This window comes from Lottia gigantea (assembly GCF_000327385.1).
Source record: "Lottia gigantea unplaced genomic scaffold LOTGIsca_50, whole genome shotgun sequence".
Taxonomy (NCBI): Eukaryota; Metazoa; Mollusca; class Gastropoda; family Lottiidae; genus Lottia; species Lottia gigantea.
Window position 1 is genome coordinate 927,105 of NW_008709716.1, and position 27,701 is coordinate 954,805.

The 27,701-nt window shown below is 35.8% G+C and overlaps 4 protein-coding genes across 4 annotated transcripts; 3 read left to right on the plus strand and 1 right to left on the minus strand.

Moving 5' to 3' along the window:
- Positions 1-1,071: 1,071 nt before the first annotated feature.
- LOTGIDRAFT_218987 (hypothetical protein) lies at positions 1,072-1,888 on the plus strand (the record flags this gene model as incomplete). The annotated part of the gene is made up of 1 exon (XM_009062244.1): positions 1,072-1,888. A coding segment is annotated over one exon (816 nt), but the record flags the coding sequence as incomplete, so codon positions are not given.
- A 2,647-nt stretch (positions 1,889-4,535) lies between these two features.
- LOTGIDRAFT_234407 (hypothetical protein) lies at positions 4,536-8,952 on the plus strand (the record flags this gene model as incomplete). The annotated part of the gene is made up of 5 exons (XM_009062245.1): positions 4,536-4,664; positions 6,590-6,649; positions 7,051-7,246; positions 7,512-7,663; positions 7,953-8,952. The coding sequence occupies 5 exons, from the start codon at positions 4,536-4,538 to the stop codon at positions 8,196-8,198; spliced, it is 783 nt and encodes a 260-aa protein (XP_009060493.1). The 3' UTR covers positions 8,199-8,952.
- Positions 8,953-9,344: 392 nt separating this feature from the next.
- LOTGIDRAFT_165243 (hypothetical protein) lies at positions 9,345-10,184 on the plus strand (the record flags this gene model as incomplete). Its single annotated transcript, XM_009062246.1, has 1 exon — positions 9,345-10,184. One exon carries the CDS (start codon positions 9,345-9,347, stop codon positions 10,182-10,184), a length of 840 nt encoding a protein of 279 aa, XP_009060494.1.
- A 5,055-nt stretch (positions 10,185-15,239) lies between these two features.
- LOTGIDRAFT_193123 (hypothetical protein) lies at positions 15,240-19,614 on the minus strand. Its single transcript, XM_009062247.1, has 5 exons — positions 19,477-19,614; positions 18,150-18,335; positions 17,888-17,989; positions 16,180-17,668; positions 15,240-16,018 (listed from the first exon to the last, which is right to left on the minus strand). The coding sequence occupies exons 1-4, from the start codon at positions 19,601-19,603 to the stop codon at positions 17,505-17,507; spliced, it is 579 nt and encodes a 192-aa protein (XP_009060495.1). The 5' UTR covers positions 19,604-19,614; the 3' UTR covers positions 15,240-16,018; positions 16,180-17,504.
- Between the last annotated feature and the right edge of the window lie 8,087 nt (positions 19,615-27,701).

Consider the following 27,701-nt stretch of genomic DNA (forward strand, 5'->3'; position numbering starts at 1 on the left):
CATACCACTCACCATACAGAATGTTTTGTGCTCTCTCCCACTAGTCTATTTTTTGTTGGGGTTGTTGCTACACTACAAAATTTGTGGAGATAATATTCACACTTCTTATAATATCTTATGATGTCATGGTGACATATACATATTTTTTGTAAACAGGGTGAATATTGTAGATCTTTTTATTAGGCCTATGGGCTTATACAAATTAAATAGGGCATATCGAAGGATTTCACAATATCTTTCGTGTCGAATGGCTGTATTTGAGCTGTTTTATTATGCTACCCGGCCTATCGAATACCAATTTTTGCTAACAAGTAAAGTTGTGTTTTCAACATCCTACAGTAACACATCTTAAGTCATGCACTTTTAAAATTTTATTTGAGCATAGTTTGTAGTCGCATAGTACATAGTAGTGCAGTAACTTTGGCCTTATACTTTTACGTCGAATCAAACTCGGCCGTTACATTAGTTCAGGAAAGTGGAAAATTACATATAGCAATGTTTACCAATAATTTTCGAAGAAAAATACATTTATAAACTAGAAATATCATTTGAAGTACGTCGACTTCCTTATAGATATCTAGACTATGATTGATTCGGCATGTGATTGAAAGACTGTTCATTACAAACGTTGTCAGCATATATAACTGTAAGTATAGATTTTTGGACAATAAATGAAATAATTATGTGGACAGATCTACAATATTTTAAACGAACATTTTGCTATGGACGTGTGATTTTATTTAATTTCAAAATAAAGGTGTATGTTTGGATTCTGGGAGAGAAACTGCAAGCTACCAGTACTAAAAGCAATATACCTATAGGGCTTCATTTTGATTTTATACGTTTGAGCAAGAAAAATTATTTCTGTCAACGGCCGTTATAAAAAAAAAGACCAAGGGTAATAACGCTTGTCTTTGACCAATACTTTTGACTTTGATCTTTCCCAGATTATCTGCACCGATTTACAACTGGATCGACTAGAAATAGACTGTGGAATGTAAGTATATACTAGGTAGGCGACTTTCTTTCAGTGGGATCCTAATAAATTGCTGTTACATTTTCAGACCAATAATGAACTCATCACAAAAGTTTGAAGAGGAGTTCTTAAGTTGTGGCATTTGCTATGACATTTTTAAAGAACCAAAAGTTCTTCCATGCCTGCACACATTTTGTCTAACCTGTTTAACATCTTATATCTCGACAACCAGAATCCTCGACAACAGAACTGGATTTCTTTGTCCAACATGTAGAGAGCTTATCCATCCACCACGACCTTCAGACAGCCATTGGGCAAAACAATTTAGAGATAATTTCTACGTGAAAAATCTGATAGATGCTAATTCTAATCAACAAGTTCCAGGATCAGTCGCAAACCAGAAGCTATGTGAGTCTCATAATTCTCCTTTACAGCTATATTGTGTAGATTGTGATAAAATAGTATGTGTACAGTGCTCAGTTGTGTCGCATCGAACATGTCGTCAAATCATACCCGTTGAAGTAATAGCCACAGAGAAACGAGCAGAACTTATGACCTACCAGTCATCACTTCAAAATCAAATATCGAAGATTGCTGATAGTTTAACAGAAGCTGAGAGAGAGCAACAAAATCTTGAGTTTCAAAAGGGTGTATTGAGTATATCGATAAAAAAGAAGGGAGAGGAAATGTCTAAACTCGTGGCTCTTGAAACAGCTGCCACACTTTCACGCCTTGACGGAGCAATTAGTGCTAGTCAAGTTGAACTACAAACCGATGTCGACCACAAACAGACTCTAATGACAAAATTGGGTGATGTTTCAAATTCTATTGTTAAACTTATAAATACGCCAGATTCCTATATTTTTGATAATTTTGATTCTGTTCTGAAAGATCGTGAAACTGTTTTGGAGGAGTTACCTAAAAAGATTGAAATTCCCGTGTTTCAAACAGAATTTAAGGAAAGTATTTGTCCATCCTCTATTATAGGGGAAATAATTAAAATGTCAAACATGCGTACCTTATGTAAGTTCTCAATGTATGTCCCGGTGCCATCCGTCGCTCAGGCAAAACTGCTATCTGAAGAGTCACCATTTATTAAGAAATACAAATCCCTGAAAATTATCTCAGAAATAAGTTCCAAAACTAAAAATGATAATTGTAAAGCAAGTTTTAGAGATATATGTGTAGTATCTGGTAATATTATAGTTGTTACTGATTACGCCAATAAGAAAATCAAGTCCTTTTATAGACACGGAACATCATTTAAAGAAAGTGCATCGGCTGTACCAGCTGCTCCTCACAGCATTGTTAAAATTGGTAGTACCGATATCCAAATCGCGGTTACTTTACCTGCAGCCAAACAAATTGCTATTGCTACCATATCCCCCGCTGTAATAATAGACAAACTTATAAAAACAACTAAAAAGTTTTGGGGAATCACCACAATAGGGGCTACCAGTTTCGCAGTATCGACGTGTTCCGGGTCGGAACCAGGATTAATAGTAATCATGGATACAGATGGCAATGAATTGAAGACCTTGTCCAATTCTAGGCGTTATACATCTAACCCCCTGTATCTCACCACACTTTCCTCTGGAAATCTCGTAGTTTCTGATTGTACTATAGGGCGTATAGTAAAATTACGACCCAATGGCGAGGTGTTATCTGTAAACGACAGATTCAACAATATTCTAATATCACCAATGGGTATATGTATAGATCAGAATGATTGTTTGATTGTAGCGGATAACAGACACCTGACTATACTGAATGAGGCTGGCCAAGTGAAGAAGCAAATGGATCTCAATTTGCCCAAAGGTCAAAAATCTCGAAGTGTGTATGTATCAGATGAAGATAAAGTCTATATTATAACAGAAAACAATCAAATATTGTTGTATACGCCATTTTGAAAGTATACATATCAATATAAGATGTACATAAACAAAAATCTTGCCTTATGCTTGTTTGAATTATTTTTAGCTTCAATAGTTATCCCAATTTTAAAATATATATTTTACTTATACCTTATATGGAAAACCCACAATATAAGTATTAAGCCCTATTTATCCACCTGAGATTAATAGTGTGTAGAATTTATTTCAATTGTACAACCTGTGTTTTTCTATTTCTGTCATGTATTACTACATTGAGTGAGGTCAAGACTAAGTGTTTATAGTGTTGGATTTGTGCATAAGTGTAGCACTAGTGTATCTAACTCGAACCCTTTGACCTCGATGCAAAGTGTTGCATGGTGACATATTGTGACACTATTTTTAATATAGTGGTACTCTAGTGTTCCACTAATCCCAACTCAGCGTTTCAAAACACTGGCTTAGCATGCGTTTCCATATCCCTTTTATACTAACCCTTAGAGGTTTACACGATGCAGAGCTCAAGATGACATAAGTGTAATTTACTCTAACGCTGGGTTGGAACACTGTCATTTTGTGTCAGTGGAATAGCTCAGTCGGTAGCGAGTTGTATTGTCGTCTGCTAGGCTATTAGGTACCGTGTGTTCGAATCCTTCTCAGAAAAAGAAGAAAGATTCTGATGCCTGTGCTTTCGAGAGTCGGTTCGGTGTCGGCTCTCACCCCCTAATTCCTAATACTAAGTCTTACACTCAGTTCTGACCTCAATCATTGTGAAGAACATGATACGATGGCTAACATAATGTGGATAACGTGGATAATGATGACATATTACTGATTTGTTTTAATTATTAGGCATTTGTTTTACATCTATTAAGTATTTGTTTTGTATTATAAGCTTTTGTTTTACATATTAAGTATTTGTTTTACATAAAAGGCATTTGTTTAATAAGTATTTGTTTTGAATAATAGGCATTTGTTTAGTTTATAAAACACACGAGTTGCCGAATACGTATTGAGACATCTTGGTGGACAAGATTTACAAGCGTCCTTTCCCAGCTGTCCACCGTTGGCACCCCAAGTCGTTACAATTAGTCGTAATCGCCAGTCGCATTTTATTCACCAGTCGTCGTCGGTTTTTTTCCAACTAGTTGAAAACCCTTATGCAAGTAATTGTAGAATAAACATGGTGTTTTTTACTTTTTGTTGCATATCTTTCTGGAAAGTTAAGTTTAAGGGTCCTCAAGAGAAGGTGTCCTTTACTGATTTTGAATCAACAATCAAGCTTTTATCATGCAGGGAATATATAGTATTGAACTATTAGTTCCATTTTGCATCATAAATTAAATGCTTATCCTTAAAAGCACCAAGTTCCTTTATTGAACAGATGAATACATTCAAGTATGGAAACTATTATGCATATATATTCAACCCTCTAACCAACCCTCCAAAATGGTGCAACTGTCCCTTTAAACTGGTTTCACAAATTTTAATTATGTTGCCTTTCGTGTTGCTTCTGCTTAACCTATTGGACACTCCCCACCAATGGTGGACTATTGTCGGGATGAAACAACATGCAACATGACTAGTGATTATGGATCGTATTTTTATTTTATAATCCTTAAGCGGCCGAGATCGCGTTGATCGTTGAAAGTTATGGACAGATAACTCCATTGTTTTGGCTTTCTTCAATGGCTCTGAGTAAAGAGGACAAACAGCAATCCGGCTGCTTGCATAATTCGGACTCAATTATTGCGTCTTCGAAACCGAATCGAGGGTTCATTTTGAATTTTATAGACGGACATATTAAAGAAATACAGGTATGAGTAAAGATAATTATATGCATTAACCTTATCGATTCTGCGTTAATCTATAAATAGTTTCTTACTACAGACAACAGCCAAAGTGTAGCCTATAATAAAAAAAAACAGCCGTAGTATATAGACTCATTCCACTAATTCATTTGCCATCTCTTTCCATGATAAACGAAATTCAACCTCTACAACTTCTTTCAGAAATCTCGTTGAAAGCTTTCCAATGAATGAAAGCCTGACCAATCTGTAATGTCTAAAAAAATGAATATTATGATGACCATAAAAATTTTGAGCTACTAAAATTGAAAGTAGACTACTACCGGTTATACTCATCCGTCCACTAGAGTTTGACACTTCACAAAACGACTATTTTTAGAACTATTCTTCCGCCTTTAGGTCTCTCATTATCTCACCAAATCTTAAAGATAATGCAATTTTAGAAATTAAATTCCAAATTTAGACCATAAATTACTCATAAATAGGCATGCAAAAACCCTAAGAGGGAGAGAGGAGGAAGACTTCTAAAAATAGAATCCTATATGAGACCAAATATAAGAAACATGAACACTTACTGTAATTAAAGAGTTTATTAAAATGCAAACAACCGTAATTGAAATGACAACATATTTGGATGGTAGACTTATTAGTTCAAATTATGAATAGAATGACAATAATGATAACTAGAACATAGCCATAATAACTAGAACATAACCATAGCAACTATAACATAGCCACAATAACTAGAACGTAGCCATGATAACTAGAACATAGCCATGATAACTAGAACATAGCCATGATAACTAGAACATAGCCATAATAACTAGAACATAGCCATGATAACTAGAACATAGCCATAATAACTAGAACATAGTCATGATAACTAGAACATAGTCATGATAACTAGAACATAGCCATACTAACTAAAACGTAGCCATGATAACTAGAACATAGTCATGATAACTATAACTAGAACATAATCATGATAAATAGAACATAACCATGATAAATAGAACATATCCATGATAACTAGAACATAGCCATGATAACTAGAACATAGTAATGATAACTAGAACATAGTAATGATAACTATAACTAGAACATAACCATGATAAATAGCACATATCCATGATAACGAGAACATATCCATGATAAAGAGAACATATCCATGATAACTAGAACATAGTCATGATAACTAAAACATAGTCATACTAACTAGAGCATATCCATGATAACTAGAACATAGTCATAATAACTAAAATAAAACCATGATAACTATAACTAGAACATAATCATGATAAATGGAACATAACCATGATAAATAGAACATATCCATGATAAATAGAACATAGTCATGATAACTAGAACATAGTCATACTAACTAGAGCGTAGCCATGATAACTAGAACATAGTCATGATAACTAGAACATAGCAATGATAACTATAACTAGAACATAAACATGATAAATAGAACATAACCATGATAAATAGCACATATCCATGATAACTAAAACATATCCATGATAAATAGAACATATCCATGATAACTAGAACATAGTCATATTAACTAGAACACAGCAATGATAAATAGAACATAATCATGATAAAAAGAACATAAACATGATAATTAGAACACAGCCATAATAACTGGAACATAGCCATAATAAATAGAACACAGCAATGATAAATAGAACATATCCACGATAAGTAGAACATAAACATGCTAATTAGAACACAGCCATGATAACTGGAACATAGCCATACTAACTAGAACGTAGCTATGAGTCGTAAACATCAGTTTTTGTAGATTCTACCTCACATTACAAAATCAGCCACAACGATAGGGTCCGGTAGTATATATTTACGATTTATGATGTTGATACTGGGATGTCAATAAGTATATACATGTAGTATATTATATGCTATATTTTTAGTGGATGCTGTATGGTGTTGGAGCAATCGCTGCTGTTTTAATTATCAGAGACATTTACGCTGTAAGTTTTTTGTGTACCAGGGTTATATTTATTTTTTTTTTTTTGGGAGGTCTATTCTAAATATAGACCTTTGCAATAATGAACTTAGCTTATCTATTTCTGATGCTGTATCATAAATCAACATAATCCAGTGGGTTACTTCGATAAATTGATTGACTCTTTTTCAATAGCTCTAGCTCTTTTTTTCATTGTCGGAAACCAGCAATTAAAAATGATTGAACGGTAATGTAGTTAATTATATTCGTGACAACCGAGATGGGTGTAATTTTACAAATCTCGGTAGCCTAATACAACTTGCTGGTAATATGTAGCTTATGTTCTGAATGTCCTGATCAAACAATTCACTTTCGATGCTTAAACAAATTCGTCTATATGTAATTTTTTATTTAAACTGTTTAAAGACCATTTTACTTAAGTTTAAACAGTTCAAGAAAGCGTCAGAGATCCCAGACCTATTTATCAGAAAGAATGTAACTCTTCAAGGAAAAGTTATTTCCGTACGTGCTGAAGATGATATTTCTGGTAAAATTCCCGTTCTTTTAACAAAACACCAACAGTTGCTGAGAACACCTTCATTTTTAAAGAAAGATGCCAACGGTAAGTATTTAATTCTTGATCAGTAATATGCGCTTAAATTTATATTCATATTGTTTTTCTGATTGATAAAATAAAAATAGTTTAAAGCAAATGTGATGTTCATTTGGATAGTTTTGGAAAGATGGTTTGGATGATTTGTTTTGGCATCATATATATGGACCGATAAAAGAAGCTGAACCAAACGCATGAAAGGACGTGCAAGTGTTATCAACAAATCATCTTAAAATGCTTCTCAACTCTGAACTGCGATATAATTTTATTTCAGAATTGAATTATTTACCAGTTGTATTGGCCGGTATATGCTCCTCTCCGTCAGTATTATCGTGGTTAGATATTCATGTTAAACATCAGCATATTTGGTTTAAAATGTTAGAGAGAGGTGATGGAAGGATTGATTCTGTGGTCTCTTTTCGAAAGGTATAGATAATATGATGAAGATTCTATTAGTATTTGTATTTTTTTCTTAATTCGGTCCAAAGTTGACCAACACGTTATGTTAATGGCCAAGCTTTTTGTCAAACGGTTAGAGATCTCTAGCTATAACAAGAGACCATTTTCAATCCATCCCTTGAGCATTGAAAACTATGGCAAGTTCGGCAATCATCATAGCAATAGATAAAGCTCTGCTATGGCGCTGACTGGCGATGCGTGGTATTGTTTTAAGATTTCACTTTATTGAACTCCCCTTATGACGTTTTATTGATAGGGATGGAGGAAAGTAAGAATTAACGAAGAACTCATCAAAAAGGGAATAGGGCAAGTTTATCATTATGATAAGTTACCACTCAATAAACCCTTTGAGAGCTTTATTTTAAAACTTCTGAAACTAGAGAGTCATGCTGTTCACCGCGGTACTGGCATGTGGAAAGAGGATCTACCGGATTACTGGACAAGAATATCAAAATGGTGCAAGTCTCAATGTCATCGAATGTTCAAGAAAAGGAAAAGGTGATCATACATAGTGACCTTGCTCCGTCTTGCTCTACTTATGTTTGCTGAACAATTTCTACTGACTTGGCTAAATGGAGCTTGGAAAAACGGTGTCTTTAATCCTTCGACTACTCAGACAGTCCGGCAACTTATTTTGAGGTTTGATATTCGGGAATATATTAATGACACTAGTTGCAATAAAAAGTTAAAATGTTCTTATCAGGGATGATGAAACAAAACAATAAATAAATCTTTCCATTTTTCAATGTTGAATATTGTGACTATTTCTATCATAAGCCTTTTAAGGTTTAGAGTTTCACCGACGGGCTGTGGGCACACGAGGAGACAAAAATCTCAAGTCGGATCATGCAATTGAAAGGGAAGTGAAAAGTCTTCCCACTGATTTTAATTTTTAATAATTTAATTTCCTCAGTCCGAACGCTCGAGGGCTTTTCCCTGTCAGCCCTTCTGACCTGCTTCGCTCAGTCACTGTCAGGGGGAATGTTGATTAAAACAATCTGAGGGTATCAGTATCAGAAAAATTCCCTATTTGAGTAATTGTTTAACTCAACATTTCTATCAAAAACACAACATGAAACATTTGCAAATGAATTTATTTGAAAAACTGAGGGATCTCGAAAGTGAAATGTTTTCGTCAAAAGGATAGGGCCTAACCTTATCTAGAAAATTTATAAACCAACCTTTTTTTCATGCGATTTCTGAAAATGGTGTCATTGTCAATGTTCAGTAGACCTGGAAATAAATAAATGTAGTTTCATGAATCTTTTATTGGTTTACGTAACCATTAGCGATAAGATATAAATTTTTGGTGGTGACAATGAAGCCAAACTTGTTCTATGCGAAATTATTGATCGACAGTCTGGAAGGAAGAGTGGGGTGGGATGAGGTTACAGTTAATAAAATTAGCCTATTTTTATTTATAGATAGTGTGGACTTTCCACATGTCCAAAATATGGACTCCGTGTAGTTTATTTTAGATCTTGATAAGAGGATGTAACAAACAAAACTGATTTAAAAGTCTACGTCACAGTAGGAGGAGTTGTCACGAGATACTATTGTCAACAAACCGATAGTGAACAGCTGTTCAATCGGGCCAGATCTACTCAATCCTTACTTTGTCGTTTTTGGTGAATGTGAAAAGGTGATCATGTTGAAGTTGGTATTATATTTCTTTTCAATTTTCTCTTTTACTGATATTGTGAATAATGCATTGAGTCTTCCAGAACATTTTGGACATTCAAGGTTTTTATCTGTGAATACGCTGCATCCCAAAAATACAAACTTTACATACTTCACATTTACTCAAGCCTGGCCCACTACCGTATGTTTACAAGGGGAAGAAGAACATCATAAATGTAACAGAGTTCTAAACGTAACGGGATGGACAATTCATGGATTATGGCCGTCAGGAGGTTCAAGCAAAGAAGGGCCAGAAGAATGCAACAAAACAGCTGAATTCAACTCATCTGCTGTGGCACCATTATTGAAAGAGTTACAAATGTATTGGCCAAACTTGTACATTGATACAGCTGCTAACGGCTTTTGGGAACATGAATGGTTTAAACACGGAACATGTGCAGCTAGTGTAAAACAGACTGCCAATGAGTATTTATACTTCTTACAAGGTTTGACACTTTACAAAGAAATAAACCTTACAAATGTGATGGCAGAAGTAGGAATTGTGCCAGATGATGACAAACAATATGATGTATATAAGATATTAACAAGTTTAAAGAACAAATTAAATGGAATAGAACCCGTTATAAGCTGTTTTAAAAGTAAACGTGATGGGAAGTTTTATTTGGACCAAATGGAGATTTGTTACTCCAAAGATTTCGAAATGGTGGACTGTACACAACAAAGAACAAATACGCTGACTTTCAGGTCGCTAAAAGACATCTTAAAACCTGAAACCAGTGATAGACATTTACAAAATTGTCCTAAAGAAGGTTTTGTATACTATCCAACAGTTCACGGCACTGTTTAAATACAGTAATAAATCTTTCTGCCTACCTCACATCTTAACATTGCCCCGAAAACAAAGCATGTTTGATACTCATGATAACCGAAAGAAACCAATTGATTGTGTCAAGTTTGTATATGAGAAAAATGTATATGAAATAATTAGAATATTAATTATCTCAATCTACATTAATATACCTCTATAGCACCATGTACACAAATATCCAAAATGTTCATAAAGCCTTTATTTATTATATAGACCACCTTATTGAAATATTAAAAACTTTACACCTCATGTTTATATTCTAATGTCATATTTGATTAATGTACAATTCTATCTTATGTTTTTGTAGTAAGATAAAATATGAAATATTTTCAGTTTCTGTAAAATCCCCTTTAAGTATTAGTAATATAATTTCCAATAAAAACAATTGTAGCATGCAAGGAAAAGCAGCATACATTTGTGACATTAAAGATCTTCCAAACTAAACATAGCATGGGTAGAAAATGGGAGGCATTGGAAGGACGTGTCAGCAATAGTATTTCAACATCCCGTTGCTGCCAAATTTCCAAGCATAAGTAAACTGGCATCGGTTCAATTATTTGGACTGGTTGAACCAAGTCAACGGGTCCCAACCCCTTTGTGCCCCTCCCTAAAAAAATTCAAATATTAAAAAACATGTATAACTTAAAGTTTAACCTACAATATAAAATGGTTCACAACTTATGTTAGGTTCCTACCGAGGGCAATAGTATTAAAAAAAAATGTCAGCCATGAGAGCCCTTACATGAAAATTACTAAGACATTTAATGTAAATGGTAGCATAGTACTGGTGTTTTTAGTCTTTGGACAGCCTCCGACTACCAGTACACTCCAACAGATCATTTACGGGCATTAGATTGACTTACAAAGTTTTTTTTTTTTAAAATCGCTAGGGAAGGAGCCCCAACCTACTTAAGTCCACGGGCCCACATTCAACCAGTTGGCCACTGTAAACTAGACACCTGCCATTTCCTACCACATATTTGGTGGAATGTGGGTTAAGCATGGTTAAAGAAATGTAACTGATGAGCGAGGTTATCTACGACTAAAATTGACTTCATTCACCCCGAATATACAAAATCGTGAATAGACATTCGGCCCAAGGGTCACACTGAAATATCTTGATATGTAAGTGGCGTACGATGTTATATTCATTCATGGTTAATGTATCGTAGAAGTTTTCGAACGAAATACGTTTGAAAATGACTGATTTATTTTGGGAAGGAATAAATTCGGAAATATTCTTCCAGGGAAGAATGGACTCGCTGAGGTTGATAAGCACTGATCTAGCTAGCTAGCTGATGACGTCATTGTCAGAAAGAGCTATTTGTACGCAAGGTCATAACGTGATGTTGTCACACCTTTATAGATTTGTCTGACGTCTGCCTGTAACATTACAGTAAATCAGGAACAACCGGTGGTTGTGGGTGTGGGGACTCTCATCCGTACCATACCCAGAGCTTGCTCACGTTGATGCTATCAGTAATGGCACTCTACGTGTGTTTTTTTATAATCGTTGTGTAAGCCTGACGTGGAGATGTGGACGTATATTGCCGTAGCCCTGTCCGTCCGATCGTTCCCATTTCTTTTAAACACAATAAAGGCTGGTTTTTATACGCCCACATCTTTCTTTGTGGACGTATCTTGTCGGCACCCTGTCCGTCCGTCGGTCAACATTTGCTTGTAAACGCTCTAAAACTGGAATCAAATGAAATTCGAAGATCAAGTTCGAATTTGAGCTATTTTCGACCGTTAGAAGCAGAGTTATTGCCCTTGCCCCAAAATCTTGAATATTTACCATCCGCATGCCGTGGTTGGCGTATATGGCTGTGGTCCACTATCTTTATATATTTATGAGATCTTATTTTGGTACAAAGGTTTTGAGTTATTGACTTAGTAAAAACGCATCAAATTTGGCTTGTAAACATAATAGAGGCTACAGTTTTTATTTCTTGATGAAATTTGGTATGCTTGTATATATTAATGAAATCGTTGTCTAAGTTCTAATTTGGCTCATTTTGATGAAAGATTTTTTAGTTATTGTATTTGCTTTCGTAAAAAGAATTGTAATTTGGCTTGTAAACATAATTGGGGTTACAGTTTTTATCCAATCCTAATGAATCTTAATATGCATATATATATATATATTGATAAGATCTATAAATTTGACCGGTTTTTTCAGTTATTGCTCTTGACTTGCACCAAATTTGGCTTGCAGTATGAGATCTCATTCAAGTTCGAATTTGTAGATGATAAACGAAACAAAACGTCACCCCTGGTGACTGTAAGTGTAAAGTCATTGCACATAATTCTCAACCATTTTCAGGACAACCATAAATCTGTGGTCTAAAAGATATATATGTATTTTAGATGAAAACTTTAACACTAGTTTATTCTGTCTCATTTCCAAATGGGCATATAAGAAACTAAAGGTAGCTAGTCAGGCAAGGTAACATACGCCCACTACCAGCTGTCAGAAACGATAACAAAGTCTGTAGTTGTTTATGTGAAACCAATCATCCTATTGTTACTAATTTCAAGCTTTACTGAGATCTCACATCAAGTTTCATCAAGATCGGACAAAAAATGTAGTCTCTATGTAGAGCCAAATTAGACGCATTGAATTAATTCAAGGACAATAACTCCATAACCGATAATCCGATTGTTACCAATTTCGTACTTGACTGAGATCGTGTCTATATATACATGCATACCAAGTTCCATCGAGATCTGATTAACAATGTAGCATCTATTGTGCACACAAGCCAAATTAGAATTAATTTAAGGGCAATAACTCCAAAACCATTCATCCAATTATTACCATTTTTTAACATGACATTTCATCAATATATCCGTACATACCAAGTTTCATCGAGATCAGATAAAAACTCATGACTACAATCCAAATTTGAAGCGTTTTTACTAAATCAGGGGCAAAACCAAAACCGTTCATCCGATTATGACCTAATTCAATCTTGACTGAGATCTCATCAATATATTCGATCTCATCAATATATTCATACATACCAAGTTTCATCAAGATAAAAAAAATAGCGACAGACAAACAGAAAAGACAAGACAAGACAAGATAGACAGACAGACAGACAGACGACTATATACGCCCACATTAATGTTTGGGGTATAAAAACGGTGTTTTCCCTAATCGCCCCTTCCGAATTCAACCCTAAATTATTTTCCTTTTCCCAGTTCGCCCCCTTCCCAGTTCGCCACTTTCCCATTTCGCCCCTTTCCCATTTCGCATCTTCCCAGTTCGCCCCTTCCTTTTTTGAAAAAGTATGCCACATAGTAAATTATGCTTGTTCTGATTTGAATTCCGGTCCCCTGTGTATTTTGGTACTGGGCCAGTAGGAATTTGATAAAGAGTAGACTGGAATTTTGCTGCCTCTGTAAAATTTCTAAGATTAGTATTCAATAACTTCCATAGGTTGAAATTATAATTATGTAAATGTTGACTTAAATGTTTATGTACTTCCTTTTCAATTTTTCTTTTATATCATTTTAATTGCAATTCTTTTTCTGTATTCAACTTAGTCCTATACTGTCTAATTATTTTGTTAATACAATGAAAAATAAGAAAGGGTCGAAAGGGGAGAAGGGGGAATAAGGGGCAAAATGGGAGGATGCAGAAAGGGGTGGGTACAATATGAAAAAGGGGCGGATTGGAAAAGGGGGCAAATTGGGAAGGGTCATAATGGGAAGTGGCGAAATGAGAAGGGGCGAAATGGGAAAAAATGGGGCCGAATTGGGAAAGGGGCGATATGGGAATAAACAGAAAAAAAACTTTATCGTGCATACAAACCAAATTTGACGTGTTTTTACTAAGTCAAGGGCAATAACCGATAAATCGTTCAATCACTTATTACCAATTTCGAACTTGACCAAAATCTCAGCAATATATACATGAATACTAAGTTTCATTAAGATTGGATAAAGCCTTCATCGGACATACAAGGCAAACTTAACGCGTTTTAATAAATCAAGGGCAAAACTCTGAAACCGTTCATTCGATTATTACCAACCAAACTTTACCGAGATCTCATCTATATATACATGCATACCATGTTTAATCCAGATCAGATAACAACTGTAGCCTCTATCGTGCATACAAAAAATTTATGACGGACCGACGGAGAGAAGCGTCGGGAATATACGTCCACATTTCCATGTGGGTGTATAACAACTTACAATGTATACTATTTATATTTTTTTTAGCTGCCAAATTACATATTTATCTTTAATTGTTTCGAGTGGTACATAATACTTTTGGTATATGTATATCAAATAATAAGATAGCTTGCCAGACAAGATAACATACGCCCACTGGCAGCTTTCAGAAATGATAAAACATTTTAGTGACTAAAGTATGAATTTTCTCATATTAAAGAAATTTAATAGTTTGAATAAAATGATATATATATTTACTGCTAGTTATTTATGCTGAGAAATACTACAAAATTTTTAAAAATCAATAAACAACCCAAATAAATCAAATTATCACATCAATATACATGATCACACCATGTTTCATTAAATAAATTGAAAACTGTAGTCTCCATTATGTTCACAAACACATTTTGACGCGCGTTTATTAAGTCAAGGGCAATAACTCAAAGACCGTAAATTGAAAAATCATCAAAATCGAACTTGACCAAGACCTCATCAATAGAAATGATCACACCAAATTTCATTAAAATCAGATGAAAACTGTAGTCTCTATCGCGTTCACAAGCCAATTTTGACGTTTTTTTCCTAAGTCAAGGGCAATACCTCAAAAACAGTTCTTCGAAAGATCGTCAAATTCAAACTTGACCAAGATCTCATCAATATAAATGATCACACCAAATTTCATTAAAATCAGTTCAAAACTGTAGTCTCTGTTGTGTTCACAAGAAATGTTGACGGACAGGGGACATGGCAACATATTTCCATGTGCGCGTATAAAAAACATATCAATATATTATATAAGATATATTAATATTATTAAATTGCATTAGAATATTTACAAACAACTCATAATTCGAATGAAATACTTTATTATCTTATTATTCTTATATATTAATTACTGACACAAATCTATGAACATTATATTAATGATTAATATATCAATAGGTCATTCACTGAGAATTCCAACATTGTGTTGTTCAGTGTTTTCATGGATCATTTCTTAAAATATATTTGTTATATATGATATAATATAAAATAACAAATTATCTTTGGTTGACATAATTAAACAAATCTCATAAAAATCGAGCAGTAAATAAGACAATTTGAAGCATTAAAAATATGCAATGCAATTATCAATTCACTGAGTCTCATTGTAGTGTTCACTACTTTTCATTGGAATATTATCTTAAAGTGATACTACGTCTTAAACTGAACATAATATTTATGTTCTCAAGAATGGTTAATTTGAGTATATATTCATCAGTGAACTTACCTGGTTTCATAAAGATACAACAGAATCCCTGGAAAATTGGAAAATTCATAAAACTATGTAATTATTGAAAGATAGCTTGCCAGACAAGGTAACATACGCCCACTGGCAGCTGTCAGAAATGATAAAACATTTTAGTGACTAAAGTATGAATTTTCTCATATTAAAGAAATTTTAATATTAATATCAATAACCCAAATACATCAAATTATCGCCTCAATATACACGATCACACCATGTTTCATTAAAATGAATTGAAAACTGTAATCTCTCATGTGTTCACAAACAAATTTTGACGCGTTTTTCCTAAGTCAAGGGCAGTAACTCAAAAACCGTTCATCAAAGGAACGTCATATTCGAACTTAACCAAGATCTCATCAATATAAATGATCACACCAAATTTCATTAAAATCGGTTGAAAACTGTAGTCTCTATTGTGTTCACAAACAAATTTTGACGAGTTTTACCTAAGTCAAGGGCAATAACTAAAAAACCGTTCATCGAAAGAACGTCATATTCAAACTTAACCAAGATCCCATCAATATAAATGATCACATCAAATTTCATTAAAATCAGTTGAAAACTGTAGTCTCTATTGTGTTCACAAACAAATTTGACACGTTTTGCCTAAGTCAAGTGCAATAACTCAAAAACCATTGATCGAACTATCGTCAAATTCGAACTTGACCAAGATCTCATCAATATAAATGATCACATCAAATTTCATTAAAATCAGTTCAAAACTGTAGTCTCTATTGTGATCACAAACAAATTTTGACGCGTTTTTCCTAAGTTCAAGTTTAAAATTCTTAAATTTTATGTTCATTCTAAGACGTAGTATTCATTTAATAAATGGGTTACTTACAGAACAAATATTAGATTTTTTTCTTTTATCTAAAGGGCAAAAAACAAAATAAATTCAATAGAAAAGACCTTATTTATTTTGATAGTAATAACAACAATGATATTATTACATATTATAAAGATAGAGTGGGGGGATTATAATATGTTATAAATACAGCCTTAAAAGCCTAACCATACACAGTTCTTCCTCACATTCTATTGAAAGATCAGAAGGTAATGTATTTTATTAATATGTATTTTATGAACAGGAAATTTGATAGAAAACATTAAGTTGAATGCTCAGGCATAATTAAATAAGAGCAAGGCAAAGTGGTGTGAAAGGGGTTACAAAGGAAATCCTTTATTATTTACTTCCACCTGATATGCTTCTTCAATGTTATAATGTTATAAAGGAGACCTGAAGCATGTCTCTTGTGATGACAGACGCTGCTCAAATCAAGAGTTCTATATTTTTTTAATTTTGCAATTTCCATCAAAGGGTTTTGAAGAAAAGGTAAGCAATCTAATGTTTTGCTTTGGTGGTTCCCTTAACAGGTTCAGAAAATCCTCTCCTTTTCATGTATAAATAGACAGGTTTCTGTTTTCTGTTCAGACTGTTTAAAGAACAATCAATAATGACAAGTAGCACTCCAGAAAGGGATTGGTTTCTAAATTGTTAACGAAAAATTTGAGTGTCTATTTACACTCTGCACTCTATTTAAACCTTTATATTACATTGTGTTTTACTTTTCATTATTAATACTTATACATAATACTGATTTAGTTGTAAAAATATTAATTTTATCATATCAAATTATGAGTCTTTACAATAAACCATTTACTTAAAGGAAAAAAAAAGTATAACATAAAAATAATCTCATATGTAAAATTCTAGTAGATATAAAAATACACATCTTTAAAAATATCTTCAAACCACAAAATACCACAACCTAGTTTCATTTAGTCTGCAAATTACAGAATCACCCACTATATACTCACTAACTTTACAGACAAGATTGTTCTCCACTACAAATCTTGTGAATAACTTCACTCAGCATAGCATTACACATAGCTGCATAGGGATTAGCAGATACTACTTGCTGTTTGGCAAACTCATTACCCAATTCAGCTGCTTTTTTAAAATCTGTCATTGAATCTTCATCATTGCCTGGAATTATTTTTAACAGGGTTAAATTTGAGGGAAAGCTTATATGACACTATTGAGATGAAGGTCAACATTTCAACTCTGCCCGAGAGATAGATATAAAATATAAAAATGATACCATTCATATTATCAAACTGCTTTTATGATTATATATTCACACACCAGTTTATGAACTGCACCAACAAATAAATGTGGGCATATAACAATACATGATAAACCTACCTGCTAACTTTCTCAGTAATGCTCTCTGTGTATAAGCTTGTTTAGCAGCTTGACCTCTACCACAACTTAAGGTAATGGCTTTAGATAAATCTTCTAATGCCTCTAAAATGATACAGAAATCTTGTCATTTAATATACTTTATTCCTTTTTATAAAGTTTTATCTCAGAAGTTTTCTTGTGATCAAAGTCATTTTTTACCATAATCTCAGAATATTAATACAAGAAAGACTGATCAGCTAATATGTCATATGTCAAAAATTACCATCATTTTGACCCATAAGTCTATAAACCTGAGCTCTGTTGTTGTATGTAGAGGCCCAGGACGGAGCCTTGTTGACAGCCTGGTTTAAATATTTCAGAGCTTCATCATAATTTTCTTCTTCAGCTTCCTTGACACCTTTGACCTCCAATTCTTTTGCTTCCTTTACTTCTAACGTACTTTGTGGCTCTGAAAATAATGCATGATAGTACAAAATGTTAACAACAATCTTTCTATCAACTAATGCTTTTCTAACACTTTGAGATAACAGAAAAATACACCTTGTTGCTATATTACTGCAAACTACAACAGACATCTGTTTTTTCCTGAGCAGTTTCAGAACTTGCTATTTATTGTTTTAAATACAACGGAAACAAATTTGATTTACAATTTAAAGTGTTGTTTTACTTTCAAAAATCAAATTGTAATTGAGATGAATCAGAATGTACAGTCAAGTAACCTATTTTCGTGGAAACCTATTATTCGTGGATTTCCGGAAAGGATTAATAATTTACATGAGCGACCTTGCGCGACCTCGACACATTAGTTTATTTTGATAAACATTGGTTTTCTCTACAATATCAGCTAGTAGAATGAATCCAGTAGTTTTAAGCAAGGTAAAATGTATTAATGTATACTTTGACAAATACAAAATGGGGGATTTCACTTTTACCAAAAGTCGCCATTTTTTATCGGCCGAATTTCCTTATAATACCAAGCAGTAACCGGCATTCCAAGTGTCGTCTGCTAGAATGTAGTCCAACGAATGAAGTTACGTGATCAACTAGCGGATTCCATGTCAGCAGAAAATTTCTATGGAACACAAAGTGGACCATATTCTTATGTTGTTTCAGTGATTTTAAGCAATAAATCACGCTACGTATCTTATTTTGTCAGTCATTATTTTTTTTAAATCGTGGTTCTTTGAAGGAATTGTCAATAGTTATAATGAATTGATATTAAAGATAAATACTAAGAGAAGTTAATTATATCACCCGATAACCATACAACGTGTTTTTCTCGACTTATTTATAGATCAAACATTGAAAATAGGTGAAGCATTCTGCCGCCGTTGCTGAGTTGGTTGCTCATGAAATATGGGTCAAAGAGAACGATTCATAAAGAAAATCGAAATAAACCAATTTTAATTATTTTGTAGAATATCTGAGGAAACATCTAAGACATAAAAAAAAAATTTTGTTTTTTTAACTTTGACAAAATTCTGTGTTGAATCCTTATATCCACGAAAATAGGTTACACCACCGAACTGTAGGGTTGGGTGAAAATGTGGTGAAAAAGCAACATCAAAGCTTTCTGTGTCTTGGCATACCTATGTCTATGATACTGGCCGTGTCATATTCATCATTACTTTCGGAAAATGGTAGATTAGGATTGAAAATTTGTGAGAGTATAGCTTTATCGTGCGCAGTAATATCTTTTTCTCCGTGAGCAGCCATGTTGGTGAAATTGAAAGTACAATATGTTGCCAGCATAAAATAGTCCTTAACACCAAGACTCTTCGTCGCAGCTGTGTGTACACAAAGTGCGACTGGATGACAAAGGCTAAAAATAGTTAACTCTCTGTTGCCAGAATATACGGGTTGCTCTAAAAGCCGAAAAGGGTCAGCAGAGTCCTTTTCGTCAGAATCATCATTCATTATAACGACATCTCAATAAAACAGCCATTCAATAATTCAATAAGATCGGCTACAAACGACGTAAAAGAATTCTAATGATTTTTTTTTATAAACACAAAAAAAAAACAATGCGATAAATGTATTTTTAATATGCATGAGTCCAAAGTCCAAGTCAAGTCAAAAGTTGAAGATGGTTAAAAGGTAATCCTCGTAAGACATTTAGAAGTATCACAGCACATCACTTGATAACGTTACCTGTGTGTGTAATGAAACGTTGTCTTCAATAATAAATAGAAGTCTATATCCATAAAAACTGTTGTTTCTTAAGGTTATAAAGGTAATTATACATTACATAATTATATAGATCAAAATATTAAGAGAGAATATACCATAGCAGTTTGTAATTGACAAGTACCAGCTTTAAAATAATTTTTATCTGTAGGTAGAACTGGTGTAAATCGATCTGAAATAATCTTGTGCAATAGAATGGTTTGGTATAAGGTTTTATAAGAGAAACTCTCTTATAGAAGCACTGGTCACAAGTATGTATAGGGACTGTGAATTACAGCATTGGAATACATCAATTTGATTACCTTCATCTGGAGAGATTTACAAGATTGTTCTCCGGGCTTCAGAAAACATGAATGAAACTCAACGATGGTTTCAAGTTCGATTAGATTTATTCGGATTTAAAAATACATGTTGATGTTTACAGTGACAAGTCGATGAGCCGAGTGCCGAAACAACTCGGTGAGACAAAAACAACAACCTCAAATAATCTCGAATCCCACAAGGTGCAGAAGAGTAGGACGTAAAACTCCATTCATTTCATTTCATTTTCAAATAATCTCAAAACCAATCGATAATCGATACGAGTTACCCCCCTTTTGCACGACTTAGTCCCTTTTAAACATACCCGCCTCCTTGATGCGACAAGGATTCAAAGGAGCATCAAAATGCAATACTAATAAAGCTATCTACTAACAACATCTAATAATCTATAAAATATAAACATCGACGTCTATTTCTATAACTATCATTTTTACTGCTATTATATTTACTATCTCTATAAACAATGCAGAAGTTTAGGAATGGTGTTATGCTTTTGAGAAATCCTTTCACAACATCTGTACACAAATTTCATTTCAATAAAATCTGTACAACCAATATGACAAGCCTTTAAAGATGGGTGGGGTCGAAAAAAGAACATTTCGTTAGAGCACTGATCACAGAAACAACGGGAAATGTCACACCACACGTCACAAAGTCAAGTCAGTAGCGGGTATGTCCACCGAGAGCATCAATACATGCCAGAACACGCCTACGGACTGATGCCGTCAAACGTATGATGACGTTGGGCGTTGCCATTCCTCGAGGAGACATCGTTCCAAGTCCTGGACGTTGACTGGAGGCACACGGCGACGTCAGATTTGCCGATCGAGGTGGTCCCATAAGTGCTCGATGGGATTCATGTCCGGTGAACATGCGGGCCATGGCAAAACCTGTACGTTGACGTTGGCAAGGAAGTTCTGTGTCAATCTTGCTGTGTGTGGCCTTGCATTGTCATGTTGGAAAAGGAGTCCACGAGGCTGTTGCTGAATAAAGGGCACCACAACAGGCCGTAGGATGTCATCAATATAACGCTGTGCATTCAGGTTTCCACGAATTACAAGCCTCGTTTTGACGTCACCACATATGCCACCCCAAACCATTAACCCTCCACCTCCAAACGGCCGGACCTGTTGGATACAGTTAGGCGCCAAACGTTCACCAAATCGTCGGTATACAAGCTGTCGTCCATCGTTTTTGAAGATGAGGAATCTGCTCTCATCAGAGAACATAACACGTGCCCAGTCCCGCCGTTGCCAACGTCGAACTCGCCTGGACCAGATCAGCCTGTTGTTCCGGTGTCAAGGCCTCAGGAGCGGTCCGCGGTAGGGATGACGTGGCCGGATACCAAACTGCCGTAGTCTCCTGTAGACGGTCTGTCGACTGATCCTGTGTCCCAGTGCTGTAGCCGCCGTGGACGTCGCTGTTACGGTGCGGTTCCTCAGGTGTAATACCCGAATGTAACGATCTTCACGGGGCGTGGTTACTCGTGGTCTTCCACTCCTGGGCCTGTCTGACGTCTGACCTGTCTGACGTAACCGCTGCATCAACCTGATGATAGTGATGCGTGCGCAGCCCAACCTTCTGGCGACGTCGACGTGTGTCGCTCCTTGTTGGACCATTCCAACGGCTCTCTCTCTCTCGATGGCTGTGAAACGTGGCATATCTTGTTCTTTTTGTTGCTGTGATATCAACGTGTCTGATCAGCCGTTTTATACAGTTTTTATGCACGTACAGAACATGCTAGAGAGGGAAATGTCACTTTCATGAAATTTACGTTTTTTCCCGGAAGTGATCACGTGTTCCCGGTATTTTTATCGACTATGCTGTGTTTGGGATATGCAATACGAATTTACATGTTTTCATATTAGACAATTCACTTAGTAAAAAACAATTTTGAAAATAAGTTGGTATCGTTTCTTTTGGACACTAGTTTATATACACGATGTCGATGTCTTGCTAAATTAGCACTATAACTATGCAATACGATACTGCTATACTAAATTGCTGCATTAATGAGCACTATACTTCCTATTCTATGCACAACTATACTTTTTTTCTATTTTCTGAATAAATTTCAAAATAACGAAAAGTGTGCCAAAACAACAAATCAAGTGACCATACAAATACACAACATAATATACAATAGATCATACATCCAATGGGCACAGTCGGTGGATAGGCCGCTTCAAAATATTGTCTCTGACTTTCACATCAACGACGCGTACATGTCCATCATTACATGGGTAGGTTTTAACTATGCTTCCTAATGGCCACTTTCCTCGCGGTGATTGAGGATCTATCAGGAGCACAACATCACCGGTCTCTAGATTGTTACTAGGAGTGTTCCATTTATTACGCTTATTGAGTGTTGGCAAAAACTCACGGATCCATCTACGCCAAAATTTTCCTATTAAGTCCTGAATTCTACGCCAGCGTCTACGAGGGTCATAATTAGCACCATCGAATTCCGGAGCTAAAGCATTACCGAGCTGTCCACATAAAAAGTGACTAGGGGTAAGGACTGGATCATCGTCCGCACTATCACCAATGTAACATAAGGGACGACTATTTAAGAGTCCTTCCGCACCCACGATCGCGGTTAAGAGTTCTTCATCCGAAATGTCTGCATCTTGGAGAATAGCTTTAATAGCACGTTTTGCTGACTTGATCATGCTTTCGAAAACACCACCAAAATGAGGCGCAAGTGGCGGATTGAACCTCCATTTAATTCCTCTATTCGACAAACAATTTCCAATTTTATTTTGGTCGAGTATACTGAGCTCCTTTAACTCACGATTGGCACACACGAAATTCGAACCATTGTCCGATACGATTTCCAGTGGTTTTGATCTTCGCGACACAAATCTGTCAATAGCACATAAAAAGCTATCGGTATCCATGCTCCAAGCCATCTCGAGATGCACAGCGCTAGTTGCGAGACAAGTGACACAAATATCTCTTGGTCCGGGTCTTTCCTCTTCCTTGTTTTGTTAAATACGGTCCTCCAAAATCTAATCCAACTCTCGCAAATGCTCGAAGAGGCTCGCCTAAACGCACACGAGGAAGGGGAGCCATGATTTGTTCAGCAGGCTTCCTTCTGCGCTTCATACACATTGGACACTTTAGATTTACACTTTTCACTTGCCCGAGCACGAAGGATCCAAAATTTAGTGCGAATTTCCGAAAGCACAAATGACACACTACTATCATGATTTAAACACTTGATAATGATTAATTAACAAATTGGTTATTTGATGCTTTTGTGGTAAAATAATAGGAAACCGTGCACAATATGACAGGTGGTTTGCATTTTCCAATCTCCCTTTTACACGAAGCACACTATTATCATCTAGGAATGGGTTAAGATTTGATAATTTGGAGCTAGATGAGACACATCGACCCTTTATTAACTCACACAATTCCGATTAAAACACATCTTGCTGAGCACATTGAAAACAATAATTTTCCGAAATTTCAATTTCCTTTGAGGTAAGAAAGGAATCCCTAAGTTTTTCACGATTTCTACAATTGTGCACAAATCGCTTCACCCACCCTGTTATACGTACAAGTCTGAACCAGTCAGAATATCTATTGGGGTCCAAAATGCCAAAATCAGTGGAGGTCAGTAGTGTGGTAGCAGTGTTACGTATCTCCTCAAGGGCCTCAGTGGGAACAAAGTTCTTGTCAACTGGCCAAGAAGAACAGTCTTGCAACAAATAGTCCGGTCCGTTCCACCAGAGATTACTACCTGACAATTCGCTTACTGATAATCCACGTGTTGCCAAATCAGAAGAATTTTGTTTTGTGGGAACATAATGCCAATTTCCAGGGTTAGAATTTTCGTGGATTTCACCAACACGATGCGAAACAAATGGCTTATAAGACCTTGACTCTCCCCGAATCCAAAATAATACATTTTTTGAGTCCGACCAATATGTGACCGAGTTAATATTCAAAACCTTTTTGATAGTTTGGGCAAGACGTAAGCCTAAAATCGCACCACAGAGCTCTAATTTAGGTATAGAAATGGTTTTCAAGGGAGCTACCCTAGTTTTAGAGGCAACAAGGTTAACAGAAATGGACGAATCATCATAAACTGTGCGAAGATAACAAGCTGCGGCATACGCCTTTTCTGAAGCATCTACAAAGGTGTGCAAGGTTTTATCAGAAGAGGACAAGTTATTATTAGTAAGGCAACGATTAATTTGGATCGATTTTAATTCTGATAATTCTTGAAACCAAGAAAGCAATGGCCCAATGAGGTCAGCAGGGAGTTCTTCATCCCAACTTACGCCCCTTAACCACGAGGATTGAATTCCAATCTTAGCACGAATCGGGAACGGGGCCAAAAGGTTAAGTGGATCAAATAGTGAAGCGGTTTTACTGACAACAAATCTCTTTGTCAGTATTGTAGTCGGTGGAGACTCTACATGAAAACCAAAGTTGTCCGAATTCGCGTTCCATAAAATGCCTAACGTTTTTACAGACGGAAGATCTCCATCTTTAAATAACAAAGATGTAGCACGATCACTGAGAGGTATATCTCTCAACACTCTGGGACATTTGAGATCCACTTTCGAATTTGAAAACCTGCACATTGCAGCAAGGAAGAAACCTCATGACGTAATTCGATTGCGGCAAAAGTGGACTCGGCACTGTCGAGCAAGTCATCAACATACATAGAGTTAAGAACGGAATCTACACCCCGGGGGAATTGATCGATGTTAGCCTGTGCATGTTCCCTTATAACAGCCTGTGACAAATATGGAGAGGAAGTGTTTCCGAAAACCAATCTTTGATATTCGTACTCTCGAATAGGTGAATTTGTGTCTAAATCTCGCCAAAGAAATCTGTGATATCTACGATCAAATGGAGTCATATTTACTTGTAAAAACATTTCAGTGATATCGGCTGAAATCGCGACTGCTCCGCTACGGAGGCGAACTAATACATCAAATAACTCCCGTTGCAATTTAGGACCTGCATGAATGCAATCATTCAATGATTTCTGATTATAGCGTGCTGCGGCATCCATAACTATACGAACTTTTGTTGTGGACTTATCTGGCCTAATAACTGGGAAATGGGGCAAATACCAAATATTGTCAGCACGTCGCTCTGGTGGAACTATTTCCTGCACATAGGATTTTGCCAAATGGTCATCAATCAAATGTTTGTAAACTTCGCCAATATTGGGTCGTTTTATTAGGGACTTTTCCAGATTCAGTAATCTTGATTTTGCCATGTCATAGTTGTTAACAAGTTGGGGTTCGCCAGTTTTCCAGGGAATACCAATGCTATACCTATCGGTTTGAAAGGCAATGGTCGATCGAACTGAACAGTCAATTGTCTTCTCTATAGGAGTATGGGTTTCAGTATGAGGCGATGTGACCCCCATAGTTTCTAGCTCCCACATCCTACGAATAAGTGTGTTTGTTTCACTGTTTTCCTGAACGAAAAATGCCCTTGCAAAGTGACTTTGTCCTGTGGTAGGCGTAATAAGGGGATCATAAGGTCCAGTACATGTCCAACCAAGAGGCGTCAGACGGGCTACGGGTTCCCCAGGTTTACCATAAACTTCAGTAATACAACGATGGACTTCAGGGACATTAAGGCCAAGAAGGATTCTTACACGGGGATTACGTCCAACTTGAGGGAATTCAATTCCGTCCAAATGTGGCCAATTCGGAGAGTACTTATTCCAATCGATGACTGTCAGGTCACCGGTCACATTGTCTACAGTGTATGCATCGACATTATAACCATCTACCATCAACAGTCTTAATAAGCAATTTGACACGACTAGTAGATATGGGGGTTGTTGTACCTCCTAAAACACCCACATTAAGCGAGCACAATGGACCACTTAATTCTAATTCTGAAGCTAAACTAGAGTCTATGTAAGTGTCTGTCGAACATTCGTCTAATAAGGCATTCTCAAAGAATTGTCTGTCCCCATTAACTAGCAAGACTGGCACTATTCGCATTGCCACATAATCACCATTGCCATTTGCAGTATGTGTGCGAACTCGAGGGGAAGGTTGAACTTCACTTCTGCGATTGTCATTTCTATCAACATTTACATAAGAGTCTGGTCTAAACCCCCCTCCATGAAGGAGTGGGCTGTGAGTCCTATTACATCCATCGACACCACACTTTTGTGTCGTGGGACATTTCGAGCCAATATGGGAATTGTCAAGACAACGGAAGCAAAGTCTATTTGATTTGGCACATTCCCATCTTTGGTTTATGGACAGAGAGTGAAAGTAATTACAGTCAGTTAGTCTATGGTGTTTTTGGCACGACAAATATTTAGATATGTTCGTAGAAAAGTTCCTAGGTTTGTAGCGAAAGGGACTTGTTCTATCAGCTCTAATTGTTAGCCCTTCGACCTCTTCTCTGGCCTCAATGCGATATCTAAGTTCAGTTGAAAGCCATTTAAATAATGTCGTTAAATTCTCAGGCACGCCAGAAGCACTGGCCCAACGTTTATAATGTGTAACACTTACGGCAGGTAATTTTGATCGAGTGATACTATAAAACATGGAGTTTTCTTCAAATTCTTCTGTACGTCCAGCCTCCTTGAGAGTAATTATTGCCAGTTCAAGCTGATCACAGAATTTCTCAACAAGTTTAACATCCTGGAAATTAACTGGTTTCATATTTTTAATAGAATCAATTTGATTTCGGGGAAGGGAGGGTTTGATTCTCCCAAATGTGCAGGCCTAGGGTGGAGCAGACACTTTATTTAGAAATTAGGATTAAGGGTCTTGATATTGGGTTTTCTTCTGTTCTTATTCTGATCTGAAATTAGAAAAAATAACTCGCCCGATGGGCGAGAAGTATAGTATCTGTTATGTACTGATTGTTTTTAGTTTACTATGAACAATATTATCATTTAAGTTCTTATTTTTTGAATATGCAACTATCATTTTCTGCTTATAGACATGGGGGAATTTCTCTTGAAGGCTCTTATAGTGGGCATGAACTATCTTGCTTGCTCGATTGCTGGTTGTATTAAACGGGACAACAAAGGGTGCTATGCCTACATTATGATGAATATTTAGTCCTATAGGTCTTGCTGTATTCAATGTCTCAATCCAATGGGCCTCCCTAGATTGACGGAATTTGGTAGTTTCATCTTCGGGCAAGTCAATTTCTATACGCTCAATTGGGATTAGGGTGAGATCGTCTATTGAATGGTCGTCGAGGTTGAAATGATTAGAAACAGGCTTGTCTTTCTTTAATTTGATGTTTGACCTATGAGCATTAAAGCGAGTTCGTAAATTATTCTTAGTTTCTCCTA

Coding starts and splice junctions, on each gene's coding strand:
- LOTGIDRAFT_193123 (XM_009062247.1), bottom strand. CDS start 19,603: ATGGCTGCTCACGGAGAAAAAGATATTACTGCGCACGATAAAGCTATA. Junction 18,336..19,476: donor GGCCAGTATCATAGACATAG/GTATGCCAAGAC, acceptor CATTATTTTCAG/AGCCACAAAGTACGTTAGAA. Junction 17,669..17,887: donor ATTACTGAGAAAGTTAGCAG/GTAGGTTTATCA, acceptor AAATAATTCCAG/GCAATGATGAAGATTCAATG.